This window comes from Centruroides sculpturatus, unplaced genomic scaffold (genome assembly GCF_000671375.1).
Source record: "Centruroides sculpturatus isolate CEXI.00-Female unplaced genomic scaffold, Cexi_2.0 scaffold113, whole genome shotgun sequence".
NCBI classification, from domain to species: domain Eukaryota; kingdom Metazoa; phylum Arthropoda; class Arachnida; order Scorpiones; family Buthidae; genus Centruroides; species Centruroides sculpturatus.
Window position 1 is genome coordinate 702216 of NW_019385770.1, and position 27174 is coordinate 729389.

Genomic DNA, 27174 nt, shown 5'->3' on the forward strand with positions numbered 1-27174 from the left:
AAATATTTACTATCATTTTGCACAACATACAACTGCAAGAGCGGATTTTCAGCCATGACAAACATGAAAACTAAACATTGTCACCAATTTCGACTCGAAGATGACTTGAGACTGAAGCTGACCAAAAAGCAACCAGATTTTACAAAGTTGTGCAAAGAAAATCGTGCACATTTGTCACATTAAAATTAAATAATCTTATGTTGTTTTCATTGTTATTACAATTGTATTTTAAAGATAATAAATGTAAAAAAAATTATTCTATTTATCACTAGCTGTCTAACCACAGCTTCTCCCGCATTATATCGAATTTTCTCGTGAGAATAAGATATTTTCTCGCAGTAAAATATAGCCTATGTCCATCTCCAACATGTAAGCTATCTCTGTGCTCAATTTTATTTAAAACTGTTCAGCGGTTTAGACGTGAAAAGGTAACAGACAGACAGAATTATCTTCGAATTTATAATATTAGTATGAATTAATATGAATTTCTTCTATAAGGGGTACGCGAGTTTGAGCTCTTTTTTGAAGTGGTACGCAGGAAAAACTAATTGGGAACCACTGATCTATACTAATCTATGTAAATACGCCTAAATTTACGTAATTCGATAATTAATATTTGAGCTGAAAACATGGAATAAAATGAACCATTTAATCCCCATTTCTTAATATTTGATAGAAATTTGTGGGTATATATCCCACAAATTTCTCCCAATGGCATTATCCCAATTTTCTTGCCATTCTTGATATATAGTTTATCCGTTTTCTCAAACGTATTTTTTCGAGAGTTCAAACTCTATGATGAAATTTGTTATATCGAAGTCATCATAAACGAGAAACCGGGTCATAGATTTTTACGTCAAAAAACTGAAAAAAAATATTTTTTTTCCTGTGGGGAGGGGAACTGGAAAAACGTTAATTCATTGAAAAAATCGAAAAAGATAAATTCTTTTGTGATAAAAACTAAAAGGAGTATTTTGTTTCAGTAGAGAAGTTAGAAAAAATATTATTTCTGAACAATAGGAGTAGTAAGAAACAAACTTGAGCCCTGAAAAATATCATATCTCGAGTTTTATACAATAATTCCTTTTAGGTTCAACACATCTTATTCTGAAAAATAGTTCCTCAATATATTTTACGCCAGATAAACTAAACCTTCATTTAAAAAACATTATTTTTTCAGTAATAAACTTCTCTAACATACACAAATTTTAATAAAATAAAATTAAAATTAATAATGCAATTTATTCCAGAAACTTTGTGAAAACTTTCTTGTATCTTTAGTTTATTAAAACACTTCTGATCGAAGAAGTGTTTTAACACGACAGTTATTAAATTATATTATTAAATTATGTTAACGTTGATTTAATCTACATACAGAATAGATTAAATATATGATATACACTATATATTAGTATAATATAAATTATAGAATTCATTTGGCAGAAGGTTAAGTACACTCTCGAGAAATGGAAAGAAAAACAAACGGAACAAATCATCTTATTTCATATTAATTTATTCGTTTTTATAAGAACTTCAAATGCATTTCCGAAAAGAAAAGAAAACTCTGAAATTATCAAGTTAAGAACAGTTTTAAGATAAAATTTTTGAAGCATCGAAATGTATGCTTCTTATATAATGAAGTTAGACCTTTAGAAAGATATCTGTTGAACAAACACGGTAATAAGATAGTACAAGATAGAAATCAACCCTATTAATATTTAAATGTAATTTCTACACAAATTTTTACTTGAATTATGCATCATCGCTAATGATAAGGTTCACAAACAAGCAGAAAATGAATATTAAAATTTGCTTCTTGAAGTTGTTTACGTATTGTTTTTGAACTATTAATAGTGCAAAAATTTTTAAAAGAAAATTCAGTTCAGCATTTTCCTAAAAATTTTAAGATTAAAACAATCTTAGTATAATAAAGAATAATAAAATTTTTAAATTTAAAACTATAATGATTTGTAATGCTAGATAATTTAATATTTGAAATTAAATTATCTAGTATTACAAGTGTAATTTATGCAAAATATTTTAATACAATTTGAGCTTCAAAACAGATAGAAATAAGTTTAAAGACGTTACCTGTAAGTAGAGAACAAGTTTGCACATAATTCTACCGAAAAACCACGTTTCTGTCACGTCCCAAAGAACGGTCGGTGGTAAACAAACCAGTATGACCAAGAAATCAGCAACTGCCAAATTGACAATAAAGTAGTTGGTAACAGTTCTCATGCTGTGATTTCTGTAAACGGATATGCAGACTAAAGCATTTCCTATCAATCCTACGAAGAACACTGTTATATGAAAAGCTACCAGCACCCATTCATAAGGATTTGGAAATATGTAATCTTCAATCATACTTATATATTCTTCATCAGAAACACAGTATTCATTTGTACATAATTCGGTTGTATTACTGATATTATTTGGTGTTGATCCGATTGTAAGATTGTCACTAATATAGTTATCAAATCCCGTCAAATTAGTATCGTAGAAATTTCCTATTGAAAAGTCCTCCATTTTCTTCTCCTTTTTTGATTCTGTATTCTTATACAGGAAATTACAAACACACCTTTCCTGTGAATAAATAAATTTATTTAAACATTTTAAAAATTTATATAATATAAAAACATTTTAATTTAAAAACTAAAAATCTAATTATCAATATAAGTATTTTTATTTTATATACATAATCAAATTTATATTTCTTAAAATTCACTTTTTTAAGATATAGATTCAATTATATATTTATTAATGTTTTATTTCATGTTTTATATCAATGTATTATTTAATAATTTACTATGAAATAAAATATTAAATAAATATATCTGTTAATTTGTATGTTGTTGATAATAATATTGTACTATGTATGTTTGTATGTTAATGTTGTTAATATTTGTATTTTAATAATGTGTAATATATGTGGTTAATGTAGGGTAATAAATATATTTAAATATATAAATAAAAATATAAATATAAATATAAAAATAAATTGTAACTATATATACAATCGAACCTCTAAACAGTAGCCATTCTGTCAGGATTTTTTAAACAAAAATGCAGGCGAAGTAAACTCGAAACGACGGCCACCTTCTAACAATGACCATTTTTTACGTTTTCATCTGTGGCGGTTGTTCAGAAGTTTGATTGTATTTATTTAATTAGTACTTTTTAAATAAATAGGTTATCAAAATATTTAAAATTGCAATAAAGAAAGTTTACTATTCAAAAAAGTACTGAAAAATTTTCTAGATATTTAAGCTTTCTTTAAGTATAATTAACCAATCGTTAAATATAATTATTATAATTAAGACAAACTGCTTCTTTTTATTTAAAAAAATTTTATTAAAACTAAATTAGAAATTTTACACAAAAAATATTCTAAATATTTGATATTATTATATAAAATAATTTATTAATAAGAAAAATTACGATAAGAATGAAATTTTTAACCTAGTCGTTTAACAGTCAGTTTGTTTGTCTGGCCGGTAAAATTCTTTATGTCATAAACTTCTGTATCAATCACTATATATATACATTAGTTTACTACGCAATGATTCATCTAGCTAAAATGTTAATTCTACAATCCATTAATTACTAAAGTTGTAATAGAGTTACATATTTGGAATTTTGCTTGAGTAATGTCATGTTGATCTTCAAGGAGAAAGATTTATGCCAATGATGTTTTGACATAACACTTTCTTCCATGAAATCTTTATTATATTTAGAATTTATTTTTCTCAATTACATTGTTATATTCGTAGAAAAACTTTAAAGAATATTAATTATAATACTTATTTTTAATCTTAATTTTTCTATAAGCCTCTTTTATAAGATTAAATAGATTTAATAATAATAAGCCTCTTTTATAAGATTAAATAGATTTAATAATAGCATTATTAATCTGTCTGTAAAAGCTGTAAAAGCTGTAAAATGTAAAAATATTATTTTAATTAATTTTTTGGAGAAAATTTTGTTGCGCAAACAATAATTATTCTAAAAATTTTGAAAAAATTCACTCAAACATTTACGTTATTTCAATTTTCATGATGACATAACACAGAATGAGATTTATTTAGAAGAATTTGTTTGAATTTTGTCTTTATATGTAGCACTAAAATTAATATAAACACTTCACATCAGTACGAAAAACGGATATGAAATGTATAAAAATCCAGCAACCACTTGCGTAACTTTCCCAGCAAAAAAGTTAAAATTGTGTATAGCTCCATCTGATATGAATTTATCTTAAAAAATAAATGTAAATGCTAATAACGAGTAAAATCTTCATTAAGTCCGGCCACTCGAAATATGACATATGGCCCTCTATCTCCTCCAATCCCTTGACCTATAACCATCAAAATTCATTTGCACCAATTCCCTTAATACCCAAACCTCCCTGCAAAATTTCAGAAATTGTCGAGAAAACGCACGAGAGTTATCGAGCTTTAAAGTAGGTGAACAAAATCGTGACCCTCCACACAAACATCTTTACATACAGAAAAAAACCCAATTTTTTTGTATTTTTCGACATTTCAAGGTTCCCGAGTTTAAAAATATAAAAAACTTGGCGGGTCATTATTTAACCGATCGCCGTACTTTCCCTCTGTTATATACAACAACCGGGAAAGTAAAACCTAGAAATAATAATTTATTATCTTTTACACAATAAAAGAATAAAATTTTACCTTGTGAAGATTCTAGATATCTTGGCAACGACTATTCTAACTCAGTATTAAAGTAGACAGATATGACAATTACGTTATATAAAACATAATTTATAAACTTAGAGAATTTCCCTATTTTTAAAGAATTACATTTGCAAATAAAAAATGAATTATTCATAGTGTTGCTGCCAACCGTCCTCCATTGAACTGGACTATCCTCTCGTCTTCGTTTAGAGTAAAATGGTATTTGCGTTTGTTTTTATTTTACATTATTATTTGTGAAATATTGTATTATCGGCCGACGACGAGATGTTTCAATATTTCATTTTCTTATTCTAAAGTAATAGTTTCGGGAGACTTAATAAACAGAGAAAGTCAGAGTTTTTAATTAGAGTTTGACAAAGTTTAATCACTTAATTAGGATGACGTTGTGCAACAGTTGGTAATACTTTTAACATTGAGTTTAAAATACTATTTATTGTCTATTTAATGTTTTTAATTCATAGCTAATCAAACTACTCTGTTATAAATGTCCTTTGTTATACAATATCTGTGTAATGTCCTCTTTTTTATACACGAAAGTTGATATTCCTAATTATTCCTGATCTTTATTTTGTAATAGTGTATATTTTTGTTTACATATATCCATGAAGCATTTTTACTACTATGAGATATATACAGTAAATTAACAACTAGACTTACAGCCAAGCTAATTCATTCCGATTAGATGATCTATCCATTCGTTTCTTATTAACTTACAAACAAGAACATTCCCATATTGAATGACATAAATCTTCGTATATAATTCAACTTCCAAAACAAAGTTGAATTCTCTGATTCTAATGTATATTATTATCACCAACTTTGTGAAAATTACGCTGTTATTTACTTTATTAATATTAAAAATAGTAAACTTTAATGCTATATACTACGTGATAAATGTTAAAATCACTACAAAACAAACATTTAAATGACAAATTTACATGTTTATTGGTTGTTAAGTAATCAAAAAATAAAGCTAACTAATATTAATAGAATTATTTATTGCTTTCTTTATATTTATAAGTAAAATTATATTAATTATTAAATAAAAAATTAATTTAAATATAAAATGTTTAAACATGGAATAAAAATGTAAAAATTGAAACTTATATTTAAACTATTTTGCTAGTGGATAATTAAAAATGTTTCTTTTTAAACAATTCTGAACCACTGTACACATTTAACAAACAAAGATTGAATAAATAAGTTAAGAGAAAAACAGTTTAAAAGTAACAGAAACTAATTTAAAAATTTATAAAGAATTAAATTTTCGAACTTTTATGCTGAAAGTCTTTCATCTTTCAGATAATCTAACTTATTTAATGCTTCCATTATGGCATTTGAATATTAAAGTGCGAACAATTGACAGTACTTTTATGAAAATTCGATATAACAACTTTCGCGTGACATTTTCACAGTCGATGATGACTGTAATATAATCTGACAACTGACAATAACATGTCAAACTTCTATGGGTATCTCGTGCGGTATTTGTAACACTCCCAGGCATGAAAGTGATCATTGCCAACTAATGGATAGATGATGTTAGTTATTGAAGCAATAAGACTTTGGTATTTAAGGACACTAAAATGAAACATATTTTTATGAATTTGTCGAATATAATTCCCATTTTATTACATTAAAATAGAGAAAAATATATACAGATAACTTACAATTAATTAAAGTCCCTCTAAGGTATCCATTTAAAATAAAAGTTTAAAGGAAAAGTAGATTTTTAAAAAAATATCTATAGTTTAAAATGATTTTCCTCTTCACTTTTTCCGTATAATTATCATTTATAAAGAGATTTAATTGCAATAAAACAAAAAATAATTAAGGCTAGAGTTGAGAATGTAAGAAATGTTTATTCGTAAAGCTTGCAAATATACACGAATAAAGGACTTTAGCATTCAATTTACTGGAATGAGAGTTCTGGAGTAGAATTTCTAACAAGTAATAAAGTACATAAAATAATTTTTTAATCTTTTGTTGTAAATATTATTCAGTGCATATGAAATCTTTTCAGGATAATAATGAAAATAATAATAACATGTTATTGACTTAAGAACTTGGCAAAAATATCAATTTTTCACAAGTACGTGTGCATTTTAATGTTTATACAAGACCTTGAAAGAATTAAATACAAGTAAAATCTATTGAAATCATAATTTACATTTAAAAAAAGTCCTGTTGTTAGTTTTAAAGGCTAATAATATTTGCAGTATTTAATAAACTTTTATATTTTAATAATTGAAATATTCGCATATCTTTAAATTTTTAATGAATTTAATATTTTATTTAATATAAATTACAGTATAAAATTATTATACTCATAATATATTATGAGCATAATAATTTTAGTATAATAATAAAAGGCTGATTTTACAATTATCCTGCTTCGATTTGTAGAAAGGATTTTTTTCAAAACTTTGCCTTTTTGTCGAAAAAATGTTTTTATCACAATTAGGCTGACGAATCACAGCCATTTTGTAATACGGTTAGAAACCTGCAGCCTTTATGTAATAGTTGCAATCGATTACAAAATGGCCTACTAATTCTAGTCGTTTTGTAAAAAGACTTACTCCCAGCCTTTTCACAGTCGTATCTGGTAATTACCATTAGATCAAGGAAATTTGCAATTGTTTTAAAAACAAAAAAGAAATTTATTGTCAGAAAAACAAGAACGTTTACAAAACTAGTCATTAAAATATTTTTTTATGAAAGAAAACACTTAAAAATATTTTACAGTGTAATAAAACGACACTTTAAAAGTAAAATAAGTAATATAGTATAAATATATTTGTTTTAGTTTATAAAGTGAAAAGAACAATTCCATTATTGAGCACACTTATCAACGATTATTTTAATAAAAGCTATTTACTTATCCTCGTTATTTATTGGCACACGTCAGACTTGAATGACACTTTGAATTGCACTTTAGTTCATTTTTGTAGCAAGCGCATCTCTTTGTGCAATAGTGTGTTTTCAATGGCATGCAAAGTCATCTCTGAAGCCTTGCCCTCGAAATGGTGACTGAGCAGCTACTACTTCTCGTAGTGAAATGGTTTTATATGGAATTGTCCCTATAAATGAAAACTTGAGGGCTGAATTTCATTTTGTGAAAACCAATTTTTAATTATCCCTGCTTCAGTTCCGACATTGTACATTGCATTTATATACTCTACTATCTTTCCTTCAACATTTTTGTGTCAAGTGGTCCCGATCAATTTTGGAACCGCTACTGTCACCGAGCTAACAACATTCACAGTAGGGAGTTTTTTGGCGGCTTACTCTATAATTTTTTTTTCTGTTACACGTTTAATATTTTTAAACGCTCTACCCGTGTCGATAGAAATATTAAGTTCATTTTGACAACTTGAACATCACACTTCAACTTTAGCGTGATTTGAATCTATTTCAATTATCTGCTGGGTGCAAGAAGAACATTTCACCAGCACTTCTCTGAGGGTCTGCTTATGTTAGGTAGTGAAACATTTTCTGATGTGCTTATAAGTCTCAAACCTTTGTCCTGTTTTAATAGTATCATTTTGAGCATTGGTGATATCCTTTAATTCTTCTTCAGTGATCATTTTTTCAAGAACTGCTTTTGGAAGTCCTGTGCTATTGAATCCAATTTTGGGATTGCAACCACAAAGAAATCGTTACGGTGAACTCCCGATCATCCGATATAGAGAGTAATTCTGCCATTGTACGAAGTATCAATGTTCCACTTTGTTGAATTGTTGTCCTGCATTCAACTATGTAGCATGTTTTCAATATCTTGATTGTTTCTCTTTGTACTCCCTTGAGTCTGTGGATGCTTTATGCATTCTGACCAGAGCGATATCAATTCCTGAATGATATTTGACACAAATTGACCGTTGTCATTTTGGAGAATGTGTGGAGTTTCTAATTCAAGAAATATTTTAAGGAGTTCTAAGGATACCTCTGCTGCTCTTTTAGAGTGTAATAGCCTTAAATAAACAAACTTCTTAGCATTTTTTTGATAATTCAAAAGCCATTTGAACTGTCCATCGGCGGATGACTGACTATAGGTCAATCAAATCAACTTGGGGCGTCTTTCTACGAAAAGGCCGATTTTACAATTATTTTGCGACATATGCGAAAGCTATAAATTCATATCACTTATTATTAAAAGTAGTATAGTAATTTCAATTGTTTTGAGATAAATGACAATTTTTGTCCGGAAATTAAGGATAAATAAAAAAATTATTATTACATTTTGTTTTTTTTTTAATTCCGAATTTTTGAAAACATGTGAATCCAGGAAACACGTGATCTAATTTACAATATTTAATTTTAAAAATTAAATAAGCCTGTGTATTTTTATTTTATTCTGTTTATAGAACTGCTGAAAGTTATTTATCAAATAATGTTTATAATACAGTAGGCTACTATAAGTACATATTTAAAAAATCCAGCTGAGTTGCGTAACTTTCCTGGCAACATTTGTGATTGCGTGTGGCGCCATCTGTTATTATATTTTATTTAATATTATATATATTTTATATATTATATATACCTAATATTTAAAAAATAGCAAAACGCTTAATTTTGAGGGTAGAGATAAGTTTTATAAAAAAAAATTATAAATGCTAATAACAAGTAAAATCTTCATTAAGTTTACCATACTCGAGATATGACAGGACCTCCTCTATCTTCCCACCCTTTTGACTTTTAATCACCAAAAATTAATAACATTAAGCCCGTAATACACAAACCTCTCTGTAAACTTTCAGAAATTTTCGACAAAAGGCACAGGAGTTATTATGCTTCAAACAGAATGAACAAAATAGTATCCCCTACATACACACACTGAAAAACTCCCAATTTTTTTTTCTTTGCATTTATCGACGTTTCAAAATCCCTTGAGTTCAGAAATGTAAAAATCTTGGGAGGGGTCATTTTTTGAACGATCGCCATACATTTCCTCTGTTATATATAACAGCCGGAAAAGTAAAAAGTGTTGGAGAAAAGTGATAATACAAATAGTTATTTTCTAGCGTTATTATTATTATTTATTCGAATTTACTTCTTGACAAATATTTGTTTACTATATTTTAAAATTATTTATTGTATTTTATGTATTATTACTTTAAAAGTAATATATCAATTTCTTTATAGTTGCTAGCGTTTTCTACTTTTTATTTATATATTCATTCTTTTCGCAAGTTGCTTTTAAACTGTCAATAAGAAATGAACAAATACAATACGAAAAAATAACATTTTATAAGAAAAAATAAATAATTTGAATCAGTATAAAATTATTATACTCATAATATATTATGAGCATAATAATTTTAGTATAATAATAAAAGGCTGATTTTACAATTATCCTGCTTCGATTTGTAGAAAGGATTTTTTTCAAAACTTTGCCTTTTTGTCGAAAAAATGTTTTTATCACAATTAGGCTGACGAATCACAGCCATTTTGTAATACGGTTAGAAACCTGCAGCCTTTATGTAATAGTTGCAATCGATTACAAAATGGCCTACTAATTCTAGTCGTTTTGTAAAAAGACTTACTCCCAGCCTTTTCACAGTCGTATCTGGTAATTACCATTAGATCAAGGAAATTTGCAATTGTTTTAAAAACAAAAAAGAAATTTATTGTCAGAAAAACAAGAACGTTTACAAAACTAGTCATTAAAATATTTTTTTATGAAAGAAAACACTTAAAAATATTTTACAGTGTAATAAAACGACACTTTAAAAGTAAAATAAGTAATATAGTATAAATATATTTGTTTTAGTTTATAAAGTGAAAAGAACAATTCCATTATTGAGCACACTTATCAACGATTATTTTAATAAAAGCTATTTACTTATCCTCGTTATTTATTGGCACACGTCAGACTTGAATGACACTTTGAATTGCACTTTAGTTCATTTTTGTAGCAAGCGCATCTCTTTGTGCAATAGTGTGTTTTCAATGGCATGCAAAGTCATCTCTGAAGCCTTGCCCTCGAAATGGTGACTGAGCAGCTACTACTTCTCGTAGTGAAATGGTTTTATATGGAATTGTCCCTATAAATGAAAACTTGAGGGCTGAATTTCATTTTGTGAAAACCAATTTTTAATTATCCCTGCTTCAGTTCCGACATTGTACATTGCATTTATATACTCTACTATCTTTCCTTCAACATTTTTGTGTCAAGTGGTCCCGATCAATTTTGGAACCGCTACTGTCACCGAGCTAACAACATTCACAGTAGGGAGTTTTTTGGCGGCTTACTCTATAATTTTTTTTTCTGTTACACGTTTAATATTTTTAAACGCTCTACCCGTGTCGATAGAAATATTAAGTTCATTTTGACAACTTGAACATCACACTTCAACTTTAGCGTGATTTGAATCTATTTCAATTATCTGCTGGGTGCAAGAAGAACATTTCACCAGCACTTCTCTGAGGGTCTGCTTATGTTAGGTAGTGAAACATTTTCTGATGTGCTTATAAGTCTCAAACCTTTGTCCTGTTTTAATAGTATCATTTTGAGCATTGGTGATATCCTTTAATTCTTCTTCAGTGATCATTTTTTCAAGAACTGCTTTTGGAAGTCCTGTGCTATTGAATCCAATTTTGGGATTGCAACCACAAAGAAATCGTTACGGTGAACTCCCGATCATCCGATATAGAGAGTAATTCTGCCATTGTACGAAGTATCAATGTTCCACTTTGTTGAATTGTTGTCCTGCATTCAACTATGTAGCATGTTTTCAATATCTTGATTGTTTCTCTTTGTACTCCCTTGAGTCTGTGGATGCTTTATGCATTCTGACCAGAGCGATATCAATTCCTGAATGATATTTGACACAAATTGACCGTTGTCATTTTGGAGAATGTGTGGAGTTTCTAATTCAAGAAATATTTTAAGGAGTTCTAAGGATACCTCTGCTGCTCTTTTAGAGTGTAATAGCCTTAAATAAACAAACTTCTTAGCATTTTTTTGATAATTCAAAAGCCATTTGAACTGTCCATCGGCGGATGACTGACTATAGGTCAATCAAATCAACTTGGGGCGTCTTTCTACGAAAAGGCCGATTTTACAATTATTTTGCGACATATGCGAAAGCTATAAATTCATATCACTTATTATTAAAAGTAGTATAGTAATTTCAATTGTTTTGAGATAAATGACAATTTTTGTCCGGAAATTAAGGATAAATAAAAAAATTATTATTACATTTTGTTTTTTTTTTAATTCCGAATTTTTGAAAACATGTGAATCCAGGAAACACGTGATCTAATTTACAATATTTAATTTTAAAAATTAAATAAGCCTGTGTATTTTTATTTTATTCTGTTTATAGAACTGCTGAAAGTTATTTATCAAATAATGTTTATAATACAGTAGGCTACTATAAGTACATATTTAAAAAATCCAGCTGAGTTGCGTAACTTTCCTGGCAACATTTGTGATTGCGTGTGGCGCCATCTGTTATTATATTTTATTTAATATTATATATATTTTATATATTATATATACCTAATATTTAAAAAATAGCAAAACGCTTAATTTTGAGGGTAGAGATAAGTTTTATAAAAAAAAATTATAAATGCTAATAACAAGTAAAATCTTCATTAAGTTTACCATACTCGAGATATGACAGGACCTCCTCTATCTTCCCACCCTTTTGACTTTTAATCACCAAAAATTAATAACATTAAGCCCGTAATACACAAACCTCTCTGTAAACTTTCAGAAATTTTCGACAAAAGGCACAGGAGTTATTATGCTTCAAACAGAATGAACAAAATAGTATCCCCTACATACACACACTGAAAAACTCCCAATTTTTTTTTCTTTGCATTTATCGACGTTTCAAAATCCCTTGAGTTCAGAAATGTAAAAATCTTGGGAGGGGTCATTTTTTGAACGATCGCCATACATTTCCTCTGTTATATATAACAGCCGGAAAAGTAAAAAGTGTTGGAGAAAAGTGATAATACAAATAGTTATTTTCTAGCGTTATTATTATTATTTATTCGAATTTACTTCTTGACAAATATTTGTTTACTATATTTTAAAATTATTTATTGTATTTTATGTATTATTACTTTAAAAGTAATATATCAATTTCTTTATAGTTGCTAGCGTTTTCTACTTTTTATTTATATATTCATTCTTTTCGCAAGTTGCTTTTAAACTGTCAATAAGAAATGAACAAATACAATACGAAAAAATAACATTTTATAAGAAAAAATAAATAATTTGAATCGCACAAACTAAAAAACCATTAATCAAGGAGTCAAATTTAATGATTTGCTTGGATTGTGTGATTGTATAATACGAAGTAATTTGAAATATGTTATTGATAATTAAAAAATGAATTTATTTATGTCAGGTATACAAACATAAGAAGATTCTTATGTATATAGTGTATAGTTAGCATAATAAATAATAACTATAATCAAAATAATTAAATACGTATATATTTATAATCATCACTACATGATTGATATGATTTATTTAATCAAAATTTATTGAATAAATTTGGATTAAAGTGATTAATATACTATTAATATAAATACATTTTTAACTTAAAAATTCCTATAAGTTGTCAAATTATATTTAAATTTAGTGTATTGGATCTGAATGTTTCATTACTTACAGAAAATTTCTACTATTCTTTATAAATAAATAAAGTTACAGCATGTTTCTACTTCTAAATCAATTTATAAGAGGTAATATACGATGTTATTTTTCATTATATACAAAAAGATTTCATATATTTCATTGACTTTTGGCATATTACTCTTAAATAATTTAAGTCTTACAAATATTCATATTAATTCAAAAAGTAATGTGATTAGAAAAATATTAGTGATGAAAAATTATTTTGTAAACAATTTAAAATTTTAAAAAATCGCCTCCTATTAAATTAGAGGGCTTTCAGATGAAATCGTGAATAAGTTATATTTTTATTTAATATTTTCCCCAGCAGAAAAGGGAGAAAGAAAAAAAATCAAAATAGATAATAATTTTTAAAATATTTCTGGTATTTAAAAATTTTTTTAAATGTAATATAAAATTATAAGTATATAAATGCATATAATTTTATTGTAATTTATCAAATATTAAATTTAAATTTATTATTTAAGGTTGCGAATTAATCTTTATTATTACTTTATTTATGTTTTTCGTTATATTGGGCAAATTGCTCAACAAAAGATGAATCGAATATAATTTATACTTATTTATGCATAAAAATATACAAAATAAAATTTTAAAGTTTAACTCAAAATAGCAATTTCGTCATTTAAGAAATCGTCTTTAAATTGTTAATTAAGTTTTTGCATAATTTTGAATAATTTATTTAATATAACATTGCTATAATTTTAACACTCAGCATTATTATTATTTCAAATATTTGCTACATAAGCGAGTGCAGTCAATGCCACAGTTAAAATCTGTAAAGAATCATATATAAAAATTATTTTTATGTCTTATTTATTATACGTATTTGCAGAAAATAATTTATTATATCTGCATTTTAACTTGTTTCTAACGTAAAAATGCAGCTTAAAATTATAATTACTTTTTAAATTTACTTTAAAATTATAATTATATAAATATTATACCTTATTAATAATTGAAAATAAAAATTTAATAAGAAATATGCTTTAAAGAAAATTTACCTTGATTTAATTGTTAGAGTAATATTAAACATATTTTTACACATAATTATGTATCTGAAAATTAGAGTTTATTTGATAACTTAATAAGTTAAATTAATAAACAAAGGAATATTATAAAAGTATTTTTAGCACATTTTAATATATCAATATACTAAAATACGCTTAAAAATATTAATAATTAACATATTTAAAATATCAGAAATGCATGTCAGAATATTAAATAAATATTAATGCAATTTAAAATGTAGTATAAGAATGATAAATTTAACCGAAACTTGTTTTAATGACAAGTATTTTATTTATTAGAGAAAATTTAATTTTATTGCTACTAGTTAAGGTTTTTGATAGTACAAAAATTTACTTTTTTATTTATCAATAGCGACAGTCAACACACAAGTTAAATTTAAATTACATTTGTGCTATTTTAATGTTTGTTGAGCATTATTATGTTCAGAAGAATTTAAGTATTTTAAATAAAATAGCCTACTTTTTACCATAAAACAGGATCAGTTTTGTTTATAGAAACAGGAATCCCTAAATCAAAATAGTTACTTACAAAATTGAAATTTTTATATTATATTCGTGATTAGAAATTTAATAAAATTACTTTATCCATTTGAAAAAGTATTTCTATTATTTATAAACTAAAAAAAATTTACAAGTAAACTAAGTCGTTTTATCCATAAAATAGAAACAGAAATAGATTTGTAATACTATTTTTCAAATTATAGCAAAATAATTCTATAAATATGTAGGCTAACTAAAATCTTGGAAATACATAATAATATGAGTTATAAGTTTAAACTATTATTATTTGAGTAATGTTGTCATAATGGTGATACAATAGTAGAGTAACAATATTTTAATGATCTTAAGATCACACTTAATAGTACTATATTAACTAAGTATACTTTGATTTAATAATATTAATTCATTAAAAGAATAAATCATATATTTCTCGTTATATCTTTAAAACATTCTGTACATAAAAATATCCAGAACTGGTTTTGAGGCAATTTTATATGTGACTGGAGCATTATAGTTTATACAGTAGAGCCTCGATTATCCGACCCCGATTAACCGACACCTCGGTTAACCGACCGTCCTAGTCGGCAAATTTAAAATGTCCGCTACAATGTGATGTGGCGCTACAATATTTGGCTACGTCTTGGCTACTTTAATATTATTTTTACGTGTTTTAGCTGGCAACACTCATTCGACCATGAAAGGGAGCCAGTATTTAAACGATGCTTAATTTTCTAATTTTTAACCATACAATAGCGACGATTATTATTTTAAAAAATTTTTGTTAGGCTTAACATCGATGAAAATTCAACGCAAAGTNTTCCCAAACTTTCTTCAGTAGGCTACAGGTGACGTCTACCTAACACTTGAATAAAAATGTTATTTTTTAATTAAACTTATTATTATTATTATTATTATTTTGTTAGAATTAAACTGCTTTTGCATGCATTATGTAGAATATTTTTATGGTAAATGACTTCTTTTAAACTTCTGGCTTTCACTAATCAATAAAAGTATGAATTCTAATTTTACTTTTTAAAAACCAGAATAAAGTAAAAAAAGCGGTGCCGAGTGCCAAAAGCGAATCGCCAATAACGGCCACCTTTAATCAGTGGCCATTTTTCCAGAAACTTTTAACAAAAATGCATACAAAATAACCACCAAACAGTTGCCACTTCCTAACAACGGCTATTTTTTATGTTCACGTCAATGACCATTGTTCAGAGATTTGACTGTGTGTAATCTATCATAGCTTTTTCATGTGTCTGCTTTTATTGAATAAAAATTGGAAAAATGATATTAAATTAATTTTTTATTTTTATAATTATATTCAAATATAAAAAACCATAATAAGTATAGTGTTTTTAAACAATTAAATAAGATAAATTTAACTTGAAAACAAAGAATGGTAACAATATAAAATAAGGACTTGCCTGAAGAAAGGATAAATTTAAACATTATTAAAAGCTAAGTTATACTATCAAATGTTTCTATAACGTATGTGAAACTTCAGTGCGTATTTTTTAGAATTTAACATATTTATGACGAAGAACTTGACACCCACATACAAGAAAGCGACAATCATAACATTTGTAGCCTTCAAACCATGATATTAACACATTGAAATCCTTATTGACACAGGACAAAGAACGTATGTTCTTATATGAAAAGTTAAACCCCAAAAAAATAAAAAATAATAAAAATATTTCTAACGGAAACTGGAATTTAAAATATGAAATTGTGACAGAAAATAAATAATATTAAAATATAACGAATGTGGCTGGCAAAAACTGTTGTTTTGAATTGCAAAGAATATGAATAAAAAATAAATAAATAAATTTATATTTTTTTCCTATATTTTATCTGCAGATAAAAATAGAAAAACAAAAAAAAAAAACAATTCGATTTTATCATTCAATAGGCACTCCACTGGGCATATTGCTTCTAGTATAAAGTATAGAACCATAACCAAAACAAGGATATGAAAAAAAATAAATAAACAAGTAAAATATTTAACAAAAGGTATTAAAATATTGTTTATTTTACTTTATAATTTAAAAAAAAATTATTATAATAATTTAAGTATCTTAGAAAAAATTAAACCAGTTTTTACAACACAACACAATTTTTCCATTAAGTAATAATTAACTATTTATCACTTTATTTTTTCTTCAACTCATTAGCTTGATTCTCTAGAGAAATTTATAGTTGAAAATAAAATAAAATAAAATATTTTTAAAATCAATAAATAAACAGTATATATATAGCCTATATATTAGAATACATACTTCCATGTGTAATGAGAATATTATACAGAACTTACCTCGGATTTATAAGCACGGATAAAGTTACATAATAAAGTGAAAATTACATTTCATCTATAAAAGATTGCTATTTAAAGACTAGTGAATATGTGAAAACTTATGTTCCAAAGTTGTTTATCCAGATGGTGTCTTGAAAGAAGTTATTTAAATTTAGAAAGTTTAGAATTTTAAGAAAATAATAATAATAATAATAATTTATTTTATTATATAAGTTTTTAAATATTTCTAAATTTTTCTGATAAAATTCTTAATTGAAACAGGTGCTTTATATTCAGTAGCGTCGTTAGTTTTGGAGAGAAGTAAGACAAAAATAGCCGATTCAATAACCAAAATTCCCGACTATTTGCGCACTTTATTCTGTATTTAAAATAACAGTAACGAAGGGTTTAGAAGTTTTAAAGAAAATACGGTTACAAACCTATAAAAGCTAATGAGTTATTAGTTTAAACTTTAACATCAATTTATAAATTAATAACACACTTTAAAGGTTTAAAAACTGATTAAATAAATATTATAAGTTATTTATTTACAAAGTTATATACTCATAAGTTTGACCGATATGTAACGGTTCATAGCTATATCATTTGATCATTTCCCGACTGTGAAATATATTTTCCGACTGAAATGACCCATCCCTCCAAACGTCGAATATAATGATAACTCCTATATAATAACGCCCTTGTCTATATTATGTCAATGTTTTATAAATTATTTTGATGACATTTTTTAAGAACATGGTATTTACATTATTTATACATTAGTAATTAAGTTTTTATCAAATTAAATAATGTGTAAGCTTAATTAATTTTCTTTAAGACATTTTTATTACTCGGTTTAGTTAATGATAACCTGTCTGAGTAATGCCAGACAAGTGTCTATAAATTTCAATTTTTCGGATGTTTTTAATATAACATGCTAACAAATCCGAAAATTTATTGAAAATTTAATTTATACAAACGTTTCGTTATAAAAAATTTAAAATATATACTGTAAAAATTTAATTAATTATTTATTTAGAGATTAATTTTCATAAGAAAATAAAAGTCGATCGAAATATATGATGAAAATATATAATTTTTGTGTTCGATCTTTTATTAAAATACACATAATTTTTAAAATAGATTGTAAGAAAGAAGAACAAATTTTAAAGTAGTTAAATAATCAATTTGTGGGCTATTTAATGAATAAATAATCACTTCTTGCTGCTATGAAGCAGGTGCAACCGCAACAACCATTACATTCATTTGCTAGCGCGATGGACTTTCCATTAAATGAAACCAAGCATCTGTTAAGTTCTATAGACACATCAGAAGATTGTATTGATCTCAACTCTGATGATTTATACCTAACAATTATTTGCACATATTTGAAGCCATTTATCAAGCTAGACATTTTTAAAATTGCTATTTACTATACTATAACCCAATACATTTTTTTATTGTATAAATTTTAAACTTTAAAGTTTTTTTTTTAATTCTGACAAAAGTCTTATAAATTCTTATTTCAAAATTTTATATTATTTATTAAATAATAANGTCAGAATATTAAATAAATATTAATGCAATTTAAAATGTAGTATAAGAATGATAAATTTAACCGAAACTTGTTTTAATGACAAGTATTTTATTTATTAGAGAAAATTTAATTTTATTGCTACTAGTTAAGGTTTTTGATAGTACAAAAATTTACTTTTTTATTTATCAATAGCGACAGTCAACACACAAGTTAAATTTAAATTACATTTGTGCTATTTTAATGTTTGTTGAGCATTATTATGTTCAGAAGAATTTAAGTATTTTAAATAAAATAGCCTACTTTTTACCATAAAACAGGATCAGTTTTGTTTATAGAAACAGGAATCCCTAAATCAAAATAGTTACTTACAAAATTGAAATTTTTATATTATATTCGTGATTAGAAATTTAATAAAATTACTTTATCCATTTGAAAAAGTATTTCTATTATTTATAAACTAAAAAAAATTTACAAGTAAACTAAGTCGTTTTATCCATAAAATAGAAACAGAAATAGATTTGTAATACTATTTTTCAAATTATAGCAAAATAATTCTATAAATATGTAGGCTAACTAAAATCTTGGAAATACATAATAATATGAGTTATAAGTTTAAACTATTATTATTTGAGTAATGTTGTCATAATGGTGATACAATAGTAGAGTAACAATATTTTAATGATCTTAAGATCACACTTAATAGTACTATATTAACTAAGTATACTTTGATTTAATAATATTAATTCATTAAAAGAATAAATCATATATTTCTCGTTATATCTTTAAAACATTCTGTACATAAAAATATCCAGAACTGGTTTTGAGGCAATTTTATATGTGACTGGAGCATTATAGTTTATACAGTAGAGCCTCGATTATCCGACCCCGATTAACCGACACCTCGGTTAACCGACCGTCCTAGTCGGCAAATTTAAAATGTCCGCTACAATGTGATGTGGCGCTACAATATTTGGCTATGTCTTGGCTACTTTAATATTATTTTTACGTGTTTTAGCTGGCAACACTCATTCGACCATGAAAGGGAGCCAGTATTTAAACGATGCTTAATTTTCTAATTTTTAACGATACAATAGCGACGATTATTATTTTAAAAAATTTTTGTTAGGCTTAACATCGATGAAAATTCAACGCAAAGTAGGTTAATAGCGATATACTAATATACTAATATACTAATTACATGGGATATAATAATATACTACACTAATAATGGATTTTTTTCATACTTTTCGATTATCCGACTTTTCAATTATCCGACCAACCCCAGTCCCCAATTGAGTCGGATAATCGAGGCTCTACTGTATACGAGCATCTAAATTTGGATTTCGTGAGGCACAAATATTTATCATTTACACCTAATGGCATTATTATTATCAAGTTAATTATTACTTATACCCGTGAAGCAATTATTATAGAGTTCCATGAAATTGTTCTGTACACGAATATTTTGCTTATAGTTTGGTGAATGTTGTACATCACGCACAATATCGCAATATTCATGTACAAAATGTAAATTTTTGCTCGAAAGTGTTATTTTGCACTTATGCTTCCCATATTCCTCGTTCATTAAACATGATAGAGATCTTATAAAGAATGTACAAAAAATGTTTATTATAGTAATGCTAGTAATTAATCTTTCGAGCTTTTATATATAATTATATTTTATTATATAGACAGATTTATAAAGATTTTCCTTATAAAAAAAATATATACGTGTTCAATTTTTGGCAAAGCGCGAGTGAATTTTTTAACAATAAATAGTTTTTCACGGAAATCTTAATCCGGCATCAATTACAGCATTAAAATTATATTACAACACGAGCATTTGATTTAATTTTCATTTTTATTAATTCTGAGAATAAAATAATTATTTATTTCTTAGAATAATAAACTAAACTAAAAATATATCATCATAAATAAATTTAAATGACTTATTACGTAATTTAAATAAATGAATTTTACAAATAATTTTCCTACTTATAAATATATTACAATTATTATAAAATAATTATTAATTTAATTTTTTTATATTGAAAATTTTAAAATATATAATGACATTCTTATAAAAAAACACTTTTAAATTAAACTTTAAAAATATTTATATCCATCCCAAATTTAAAGAAGACATCAAGAAAATTATTTAAAATCGATAAAGTAATAAAAATTAATTATTTATTTAGAGATTAATTTTCATAAGAAAATAAAAGTCGATCGAAATATATGATGAAAATATATAATTTTTGTGTTCGATCTTTTATTAAAATACACATAATTTTTAAAATAGATTGTAAGAAAGAAGAACAAATTTTAAAGTAGTTAAATAATCAATTTGTGGGCTATTTAATGAATAAATAATCACTTCTTGCTGCTATGAAGCAGGTGCAACCGCAACAACCATTACATTCATTTGCTAGCGCGATGGACTTTCCATTAAATGAAACCAAGCATCTGTTAAGTTCTATAGACACATCAGAAGATTGTATTGATCTCAACTCTGATGATTTATACCTAACAATTATTTGCACATATTTGAAGCCATTTATCAAGCTAGACATTTTTAAAATTGCTATTTACTATACTATAACCCAATACATTTTTTTATTGTATAAATTTTAAACTTTAAAGTTTTTTTTTTAATTCTGACAAAAGTCTTATAAATTCTTATTTCAAAATTTTATATTATTTATTAAATAATAATAAATAGATGAAAAATTAGATGTGTAAAGAATTTTAAAAAGTGGTAATTCATGAATAAGAATATTTATCATATCAGATAAATGTTTGTATATTTAAAATTTTTAGAAATATTTTAAATTTATGAACGTGCAAAATGGGTTAAAGTAATGATGTTTCAAAAACATACTTTTGAAAATAATAAAATTAAAAATATATAAAATTAATTAACGAAATCATGTAATAAAAAGAAGTTAAAAAATATATAAAAATATAAATATGTAATATGAAAAACCATTTTTTATATTAAAAACACGAATTAAAAAATGAAAATTTATGTTAATTTTAAGAAAACAATTTAAAGAAAAATTAATGCGTGTATGTTCGTAATCACATAGTATTGATTATGTTAAAATATCTTTTTAATATTTTCTTTGTTACTAAATAAGTTTTTAAGCTTGAAATTTTTTTTATTTAAATATTTTGTATTTGCTATACTTTTTCATTCTAAAGATAAATGATATTAAAGAAATTCATCAAGTATTATTATTGAAATTATAATTTTTCTATTTTTTTCAAGCAAAGAAGTTTATTTTATAACATTAAAGAAATCATGAAGAAACGAAGGAAATCTTAAATTCTCTAATAAAACGACAAAAGATTTTCCATACAAATATTTTCCTTAGTGAACTAAAATGAATTTATTAATTTTAAAACAGATGAACATAACTATTAACGTATTTTATGGCATATAAGATGCGACTTTTGTTTGAAAAAAGGCTAAATATGAAGTTGTGTTCTCCCATAGACTAATGAATTTCCCAAACTTTCTTCAGTAGGCTACAGGTGACGTCTACCTAACACTTGAATAAAAATGTTATTTTTTAATTAAACTTATTATTATTATTATTATTATTTTGTTAGAATTAAACTGCTTTTGCATGCATTATGTAGAATATTTTTATGGTAAATGACTTCTTTTAAACTTCTGGCTTTCACTAATCAATAAAAGTATGAATTCTAATTTTACTTTTTAAAAACCAGAATAAAGTAAAAAAAGCGGTGCCGAGTGCCAAAAGCGAATCGCCAATAACGGCCACCTTTAATCAGTGGCCATTTTTCCAGAAACTTTTAACAAAAATGCATACAAAATAACCACCAAACAGTTGCCACTTCCTAACAACGGCTATTTTTTATGTTCACGTCAATGACCATTGTTCAGAGATTTGACTGTGTGTAATCTATCATAGCTTTTTCATGTGTCTGCTTTTATTGAATAAAAATTGGAAAAATGATATTAAATTAATTTTTTATTTTTATAATTATATTCAAATATAAAAAACCATAATAAGTATAGTGTTTTTAAACAATTAAATAAGATAAATTTAACTTGAAAACAAAGAATGGTAACAATATAAAATAAGGACTTGCCTGAAGAAAGGATAAATTTAAACATTATTAAAAGCTAAGTTATACTATCAAATGTTTCTATAACGTATGTGAAACTTCAGTGCGTATTTTTTAGAATTTAACATATTTATGACGAAGAACTTGACACCCACATACAAGAAAGCGACAATCATAACATTTGTAGCCTTCAAACCATGATATTAACACATTGAAATCCTTATTGACACAGGACAAAGAACGTATGTTCTTATATGAAAAGTTAAACCCCAAAAAAATAAAAAATAATAAAAATATTTCTAACGGAAACTGGAATTTAAAATATGAAATTGTGACAGAAAATAAATAATATTAAAATATAACGAATGTGGCTGGCAAAAACTGTTGTTTTGAATTGCAAAGAATATGAATAAAAAATAAATAAATAAATTTATATTTTTTTCCTATATTTTATCTGCAGATAAAAATAGAAAAACAAAAAAAAAAAACAATTCGATTTTATCATTCAATAGGCACTCCACTGGGCATATTGCTTCTAGTATAAAGTATAGAACCATAACCAAAACAAGGATATGAAAAAAAATAAATAAACAAGTAAAATATTTAACAAAAGGTATTAAAATATTGTTTATTTTACTTTATAATTTAAAAAAAAATTATTATAATAATTTAAGTATCTTAGAAAAAATTAAACCAGTTTTTACAACACAACACAATTTTTCCATTAAGTAATAATTAACTATTTATCACTTTATTTTTTCTTCAACTCATTAGCTTGATTCTCTAGAGAAATTTATAGTTGAAAATAAAATAAAATAAAATATTTTTAAAATCAATAAATAAACAGTATATATATAGCCTATATATTAGAATACATACTTCCATGTGTAATGAGAATATTATACAGAACTTACCTCGGATTTATAAGCACGGATAAAGTTACATAATAAAGTGAAAATTACATTTCATCTATAAAAGATTGCTATTTAAAGACTAGTGAATATGTGAAAACTTATGTTCCAAAGTTGTTTATCCAGATGGTGTCTTGAAAGAAGTTATTTAAATTTAGAAAGTTTAGAATTTTAAGAAAATAATAATAATAATAATAATTTATTTTATTATATAAGTTTTTAAATATTTCTAAATTTTTCTGATAAAATTCTTAATTGAAACAGGTGCTTTATATTCAGTAGCGTCGTTAGTTTTGGAGAGAAGTAAGACAAAAATAGCCGATTCAATAACCAAAATTCCCGACTATTTGCGCACTTTATTCTGTATTTAAAATAACAGTAACGAAGGGTTTAGAAGTTTTAAAGAAAATACGGTTACAAACCTATAAAAGCTAATGAGTTATTAGTTTAAACTTTAACATCAATTTATAAATTAATAACACACTTTAAAGGTTTAAAAACTGATTAAATAAATATTATAAGTTATTTATTTACAAAGTTATATACTCATAAGTTTGACCGATATGTAACGGTTCATAGCTATATCATTTGATCATTTCCCGACTGTGAAATATATTTTCCGACTGAAATGACCCATCCCTCCAAACGTCGAATATAATGATAACTCCTATATAATAACGCCCTTGTCTATATTATGTCAATGTTTTATAAATTATTTTGATGACATTTTTTAAGAACATGGTATTTACATTATTTATACATTAGTAATTAAGTTTTTATCAAATTAAATAATGTGTAAGCTTAATTAATTTTCTTTAAGACATTTTTATTACTCGGTTTAGTTAATGATAACCTGTCTGAGTAATGCCAGACAAGTGTCTATAAATTTCAATTTTTCGGATGTTTTTAATATAACATGCTAACAAATCCGAAAATTTATTGAAAATTTAATTTATACAAACGTTTCGTTATAAAAAATTTAAAATATATACTGTAAAAATTTAATTAATTATTTATTTATATAATAATTTACATACTTTTATGTATAATTCGAAAATAAAATATTTCAACTTTCCACGTTTCATAAACTCTGGCTAGTGAAAAAGTATATAGCCGGATACTTTCTTGGGCATTTTGAAATAAACAGAAACATAAATATTATATTTAAATTTTTAATTCGATAATTTAAATAAACACAATCAAATAAGACGAATTTTTGATGAGAAGAGTGAAAAGCTGTACGAACTTACGATTTTATTAAGTGATTTTCACATACATATTTATGGAATTCGGAGTTTCTTAAAACTTTTATCAATAAAATTACACATAGTTTATAAAAATATTTAGAGTCTGCTATAATAAAATTGTTTTATTTTTAAAAATTGTCCATAAATTCCAGTTTTAAATAAATATAAAAAGAACCTATCTGAACAAGAATTTAACAGACATTCATGAGTCCACCAGACATTTAATAGGTTATTTATGGAATTTATGCAGTTAAAAGTATTGCGAAATGTAATGAGTTGTGAAATTATTTTCATTTGTAAGATATTAAGTTTGAAAAGGTTAATAAATATTCGCATATAAATTGTAAACAATCATAAATTAGCATTTTATATCTTTTATTATAAAAGTTCTCTAATACTTATATCCTTAATACTTGAATGATTTTTTAAGCATACATTAAAACTGCAAGACGAAAAAATGATTAATGTTTTTAATAAGCCTGAGGTACATTTGTATCTCACCCGTAAGATGATGGTTAAAGAAAATTGAAGATAATAGCAAGATAATGGATCGCTGTTATATGACATCACGGTGATTGAAGGATAAAGTTCTGAACTGTTATTCCAAACTATTATATCATTTAATTTATTTTTTTAAGAGTTGAAAAACTTTTTTGAGTTGTTTTATAAGTTATTGAATCATATAACGCGATTTAAAATCATTAATTACATAAGATATTCAGATTCTTAATTAATAAATGATTTCTATTTTAGAAAATTTTAATTAACTTGTTGGTTTCGATAAACTAATAATTGAATAAAGGATATTGTTATTACTTTTTTTTAAAGTTTTGTTAATTTAAAAGACGTATATTTTACGAAAAATTATAAAAATTCATATAAAATATATTCTCTTTATAAAATTTTAATTTATGGATCACTAATGCTAAAATATATATTTATTTGACAGTATATGTAACATAAATAATTGTACTATAACCTCAACAGTACATCATATCGGATTACAAAGAACAAAGAGGAAATAAAATTAAAGAAAAAGTTTTTTTTTACGAAAAATAATAAGATTTTTCTATATATTTTTATATTTTCTACACTAAAAATGTTTTTTTCAGAAAACAGTATTATAAAAAATGAAATATTTGAAAAGTTTTATAAAAATCGCAAAATAAAAAAATAATATTTTTGTTATATCCCCGTTATTTTTAATTAAATTATATCATGGAAAAATTTTATATCCATTTTGTTAACTTTTTTTTTCACAGTATTTAACCTTCGATTTGAAATTGACTTAAAAATTAAATAATAAAATTATTAAAACTTTATATTTTAATAACATTAATTTGTAGACAAATTATATACATATATATTACTCAAAGTACTACAAGTATTATTTTAAGTAAAATTAAATTAGAATTATAATATAAGTATTTTAATATACTTACCTTTAATTAAAAATTATATATACGCACACAAATAGATATATGTATATATATATATATATAGAAGGTAGCCTAAATAGGTCAAAACTTAAATTAGAAAATGCTTTTTCGAGTTTTTATATAGAAAAATTCTTTTATTCCTTCATCAAAACTAACCGTTTCGATACTTTTCACCTGGATAGACAATATTGCAAGTGAATTTATCCCCCGTTGTTCCGCTCATGTATTTTTTTTCACTCTCTTTAATACTGCTAACGACCTTTCTTCGTTATCATTACTTGAGAGGAGCGCAAGAAAAACAAGTTTGGGAAGAGCAAGAGCGCAACAAACTGAATAAGTTTGGAAACGTAAATTCTAATTCTTTAATGAGTTTGTATAATTTCATTTGTTTACAAATTATTGTACCTTTTTTCTCAAAGCAAACTGTATAAATTATAAAATGTTTATATTGAACGACATCCTCCAAATTATTTTTATAAATCGTTTTACAAAAAGCCTCATATGGATAATTTTAGGGAATGTAAAAGCACGGAAATATTAATTATAATTTCTCTTCTGGAATAGCTGATGGATTAATTTAAACTTTCCATAAGTCTAGGAGTTTCAACTATTAGATGAAACTTTTAGTTTTTCCATACAAAAAATTATAAATAAATTATTGACTTAGTTACGATACGAAGGTAATAGTTACTTCTTCTTTCAGATAAGGATAACATTGATCAGTTATTTTGATATTA

General features: G+C 25.0%; 1 protein-coding gene across 1 annotated transcript in view; it reads right to left on the reverse strand.

The window, feature by feature from the left end:
• Positions 1–26500, reverse strand: part of LOC111641970 (orexin receptor type 1-like) — a 95604-nt gene extending 69104 nt beyond the window's left edge. Inside the window, exons 1-2 of the mRNA XM_023388232.1 lie at positions 26441–26500; positions 2092–2586 (exon numbers count right to left, since the gene is read on the reverse strand). Coding sequence (XP_023244000.1) covers positions 2092–2529 — 438 coding nt within the window. The 5' untranslated portion in view covers positions 2530–2586; positions 26441–26500. The remainder of the gene's footprint in view (positions 1–2091; positions 2587–26440) is intronic.
• Positions 26501–27174: the final 674 nt, after the last annotated feature.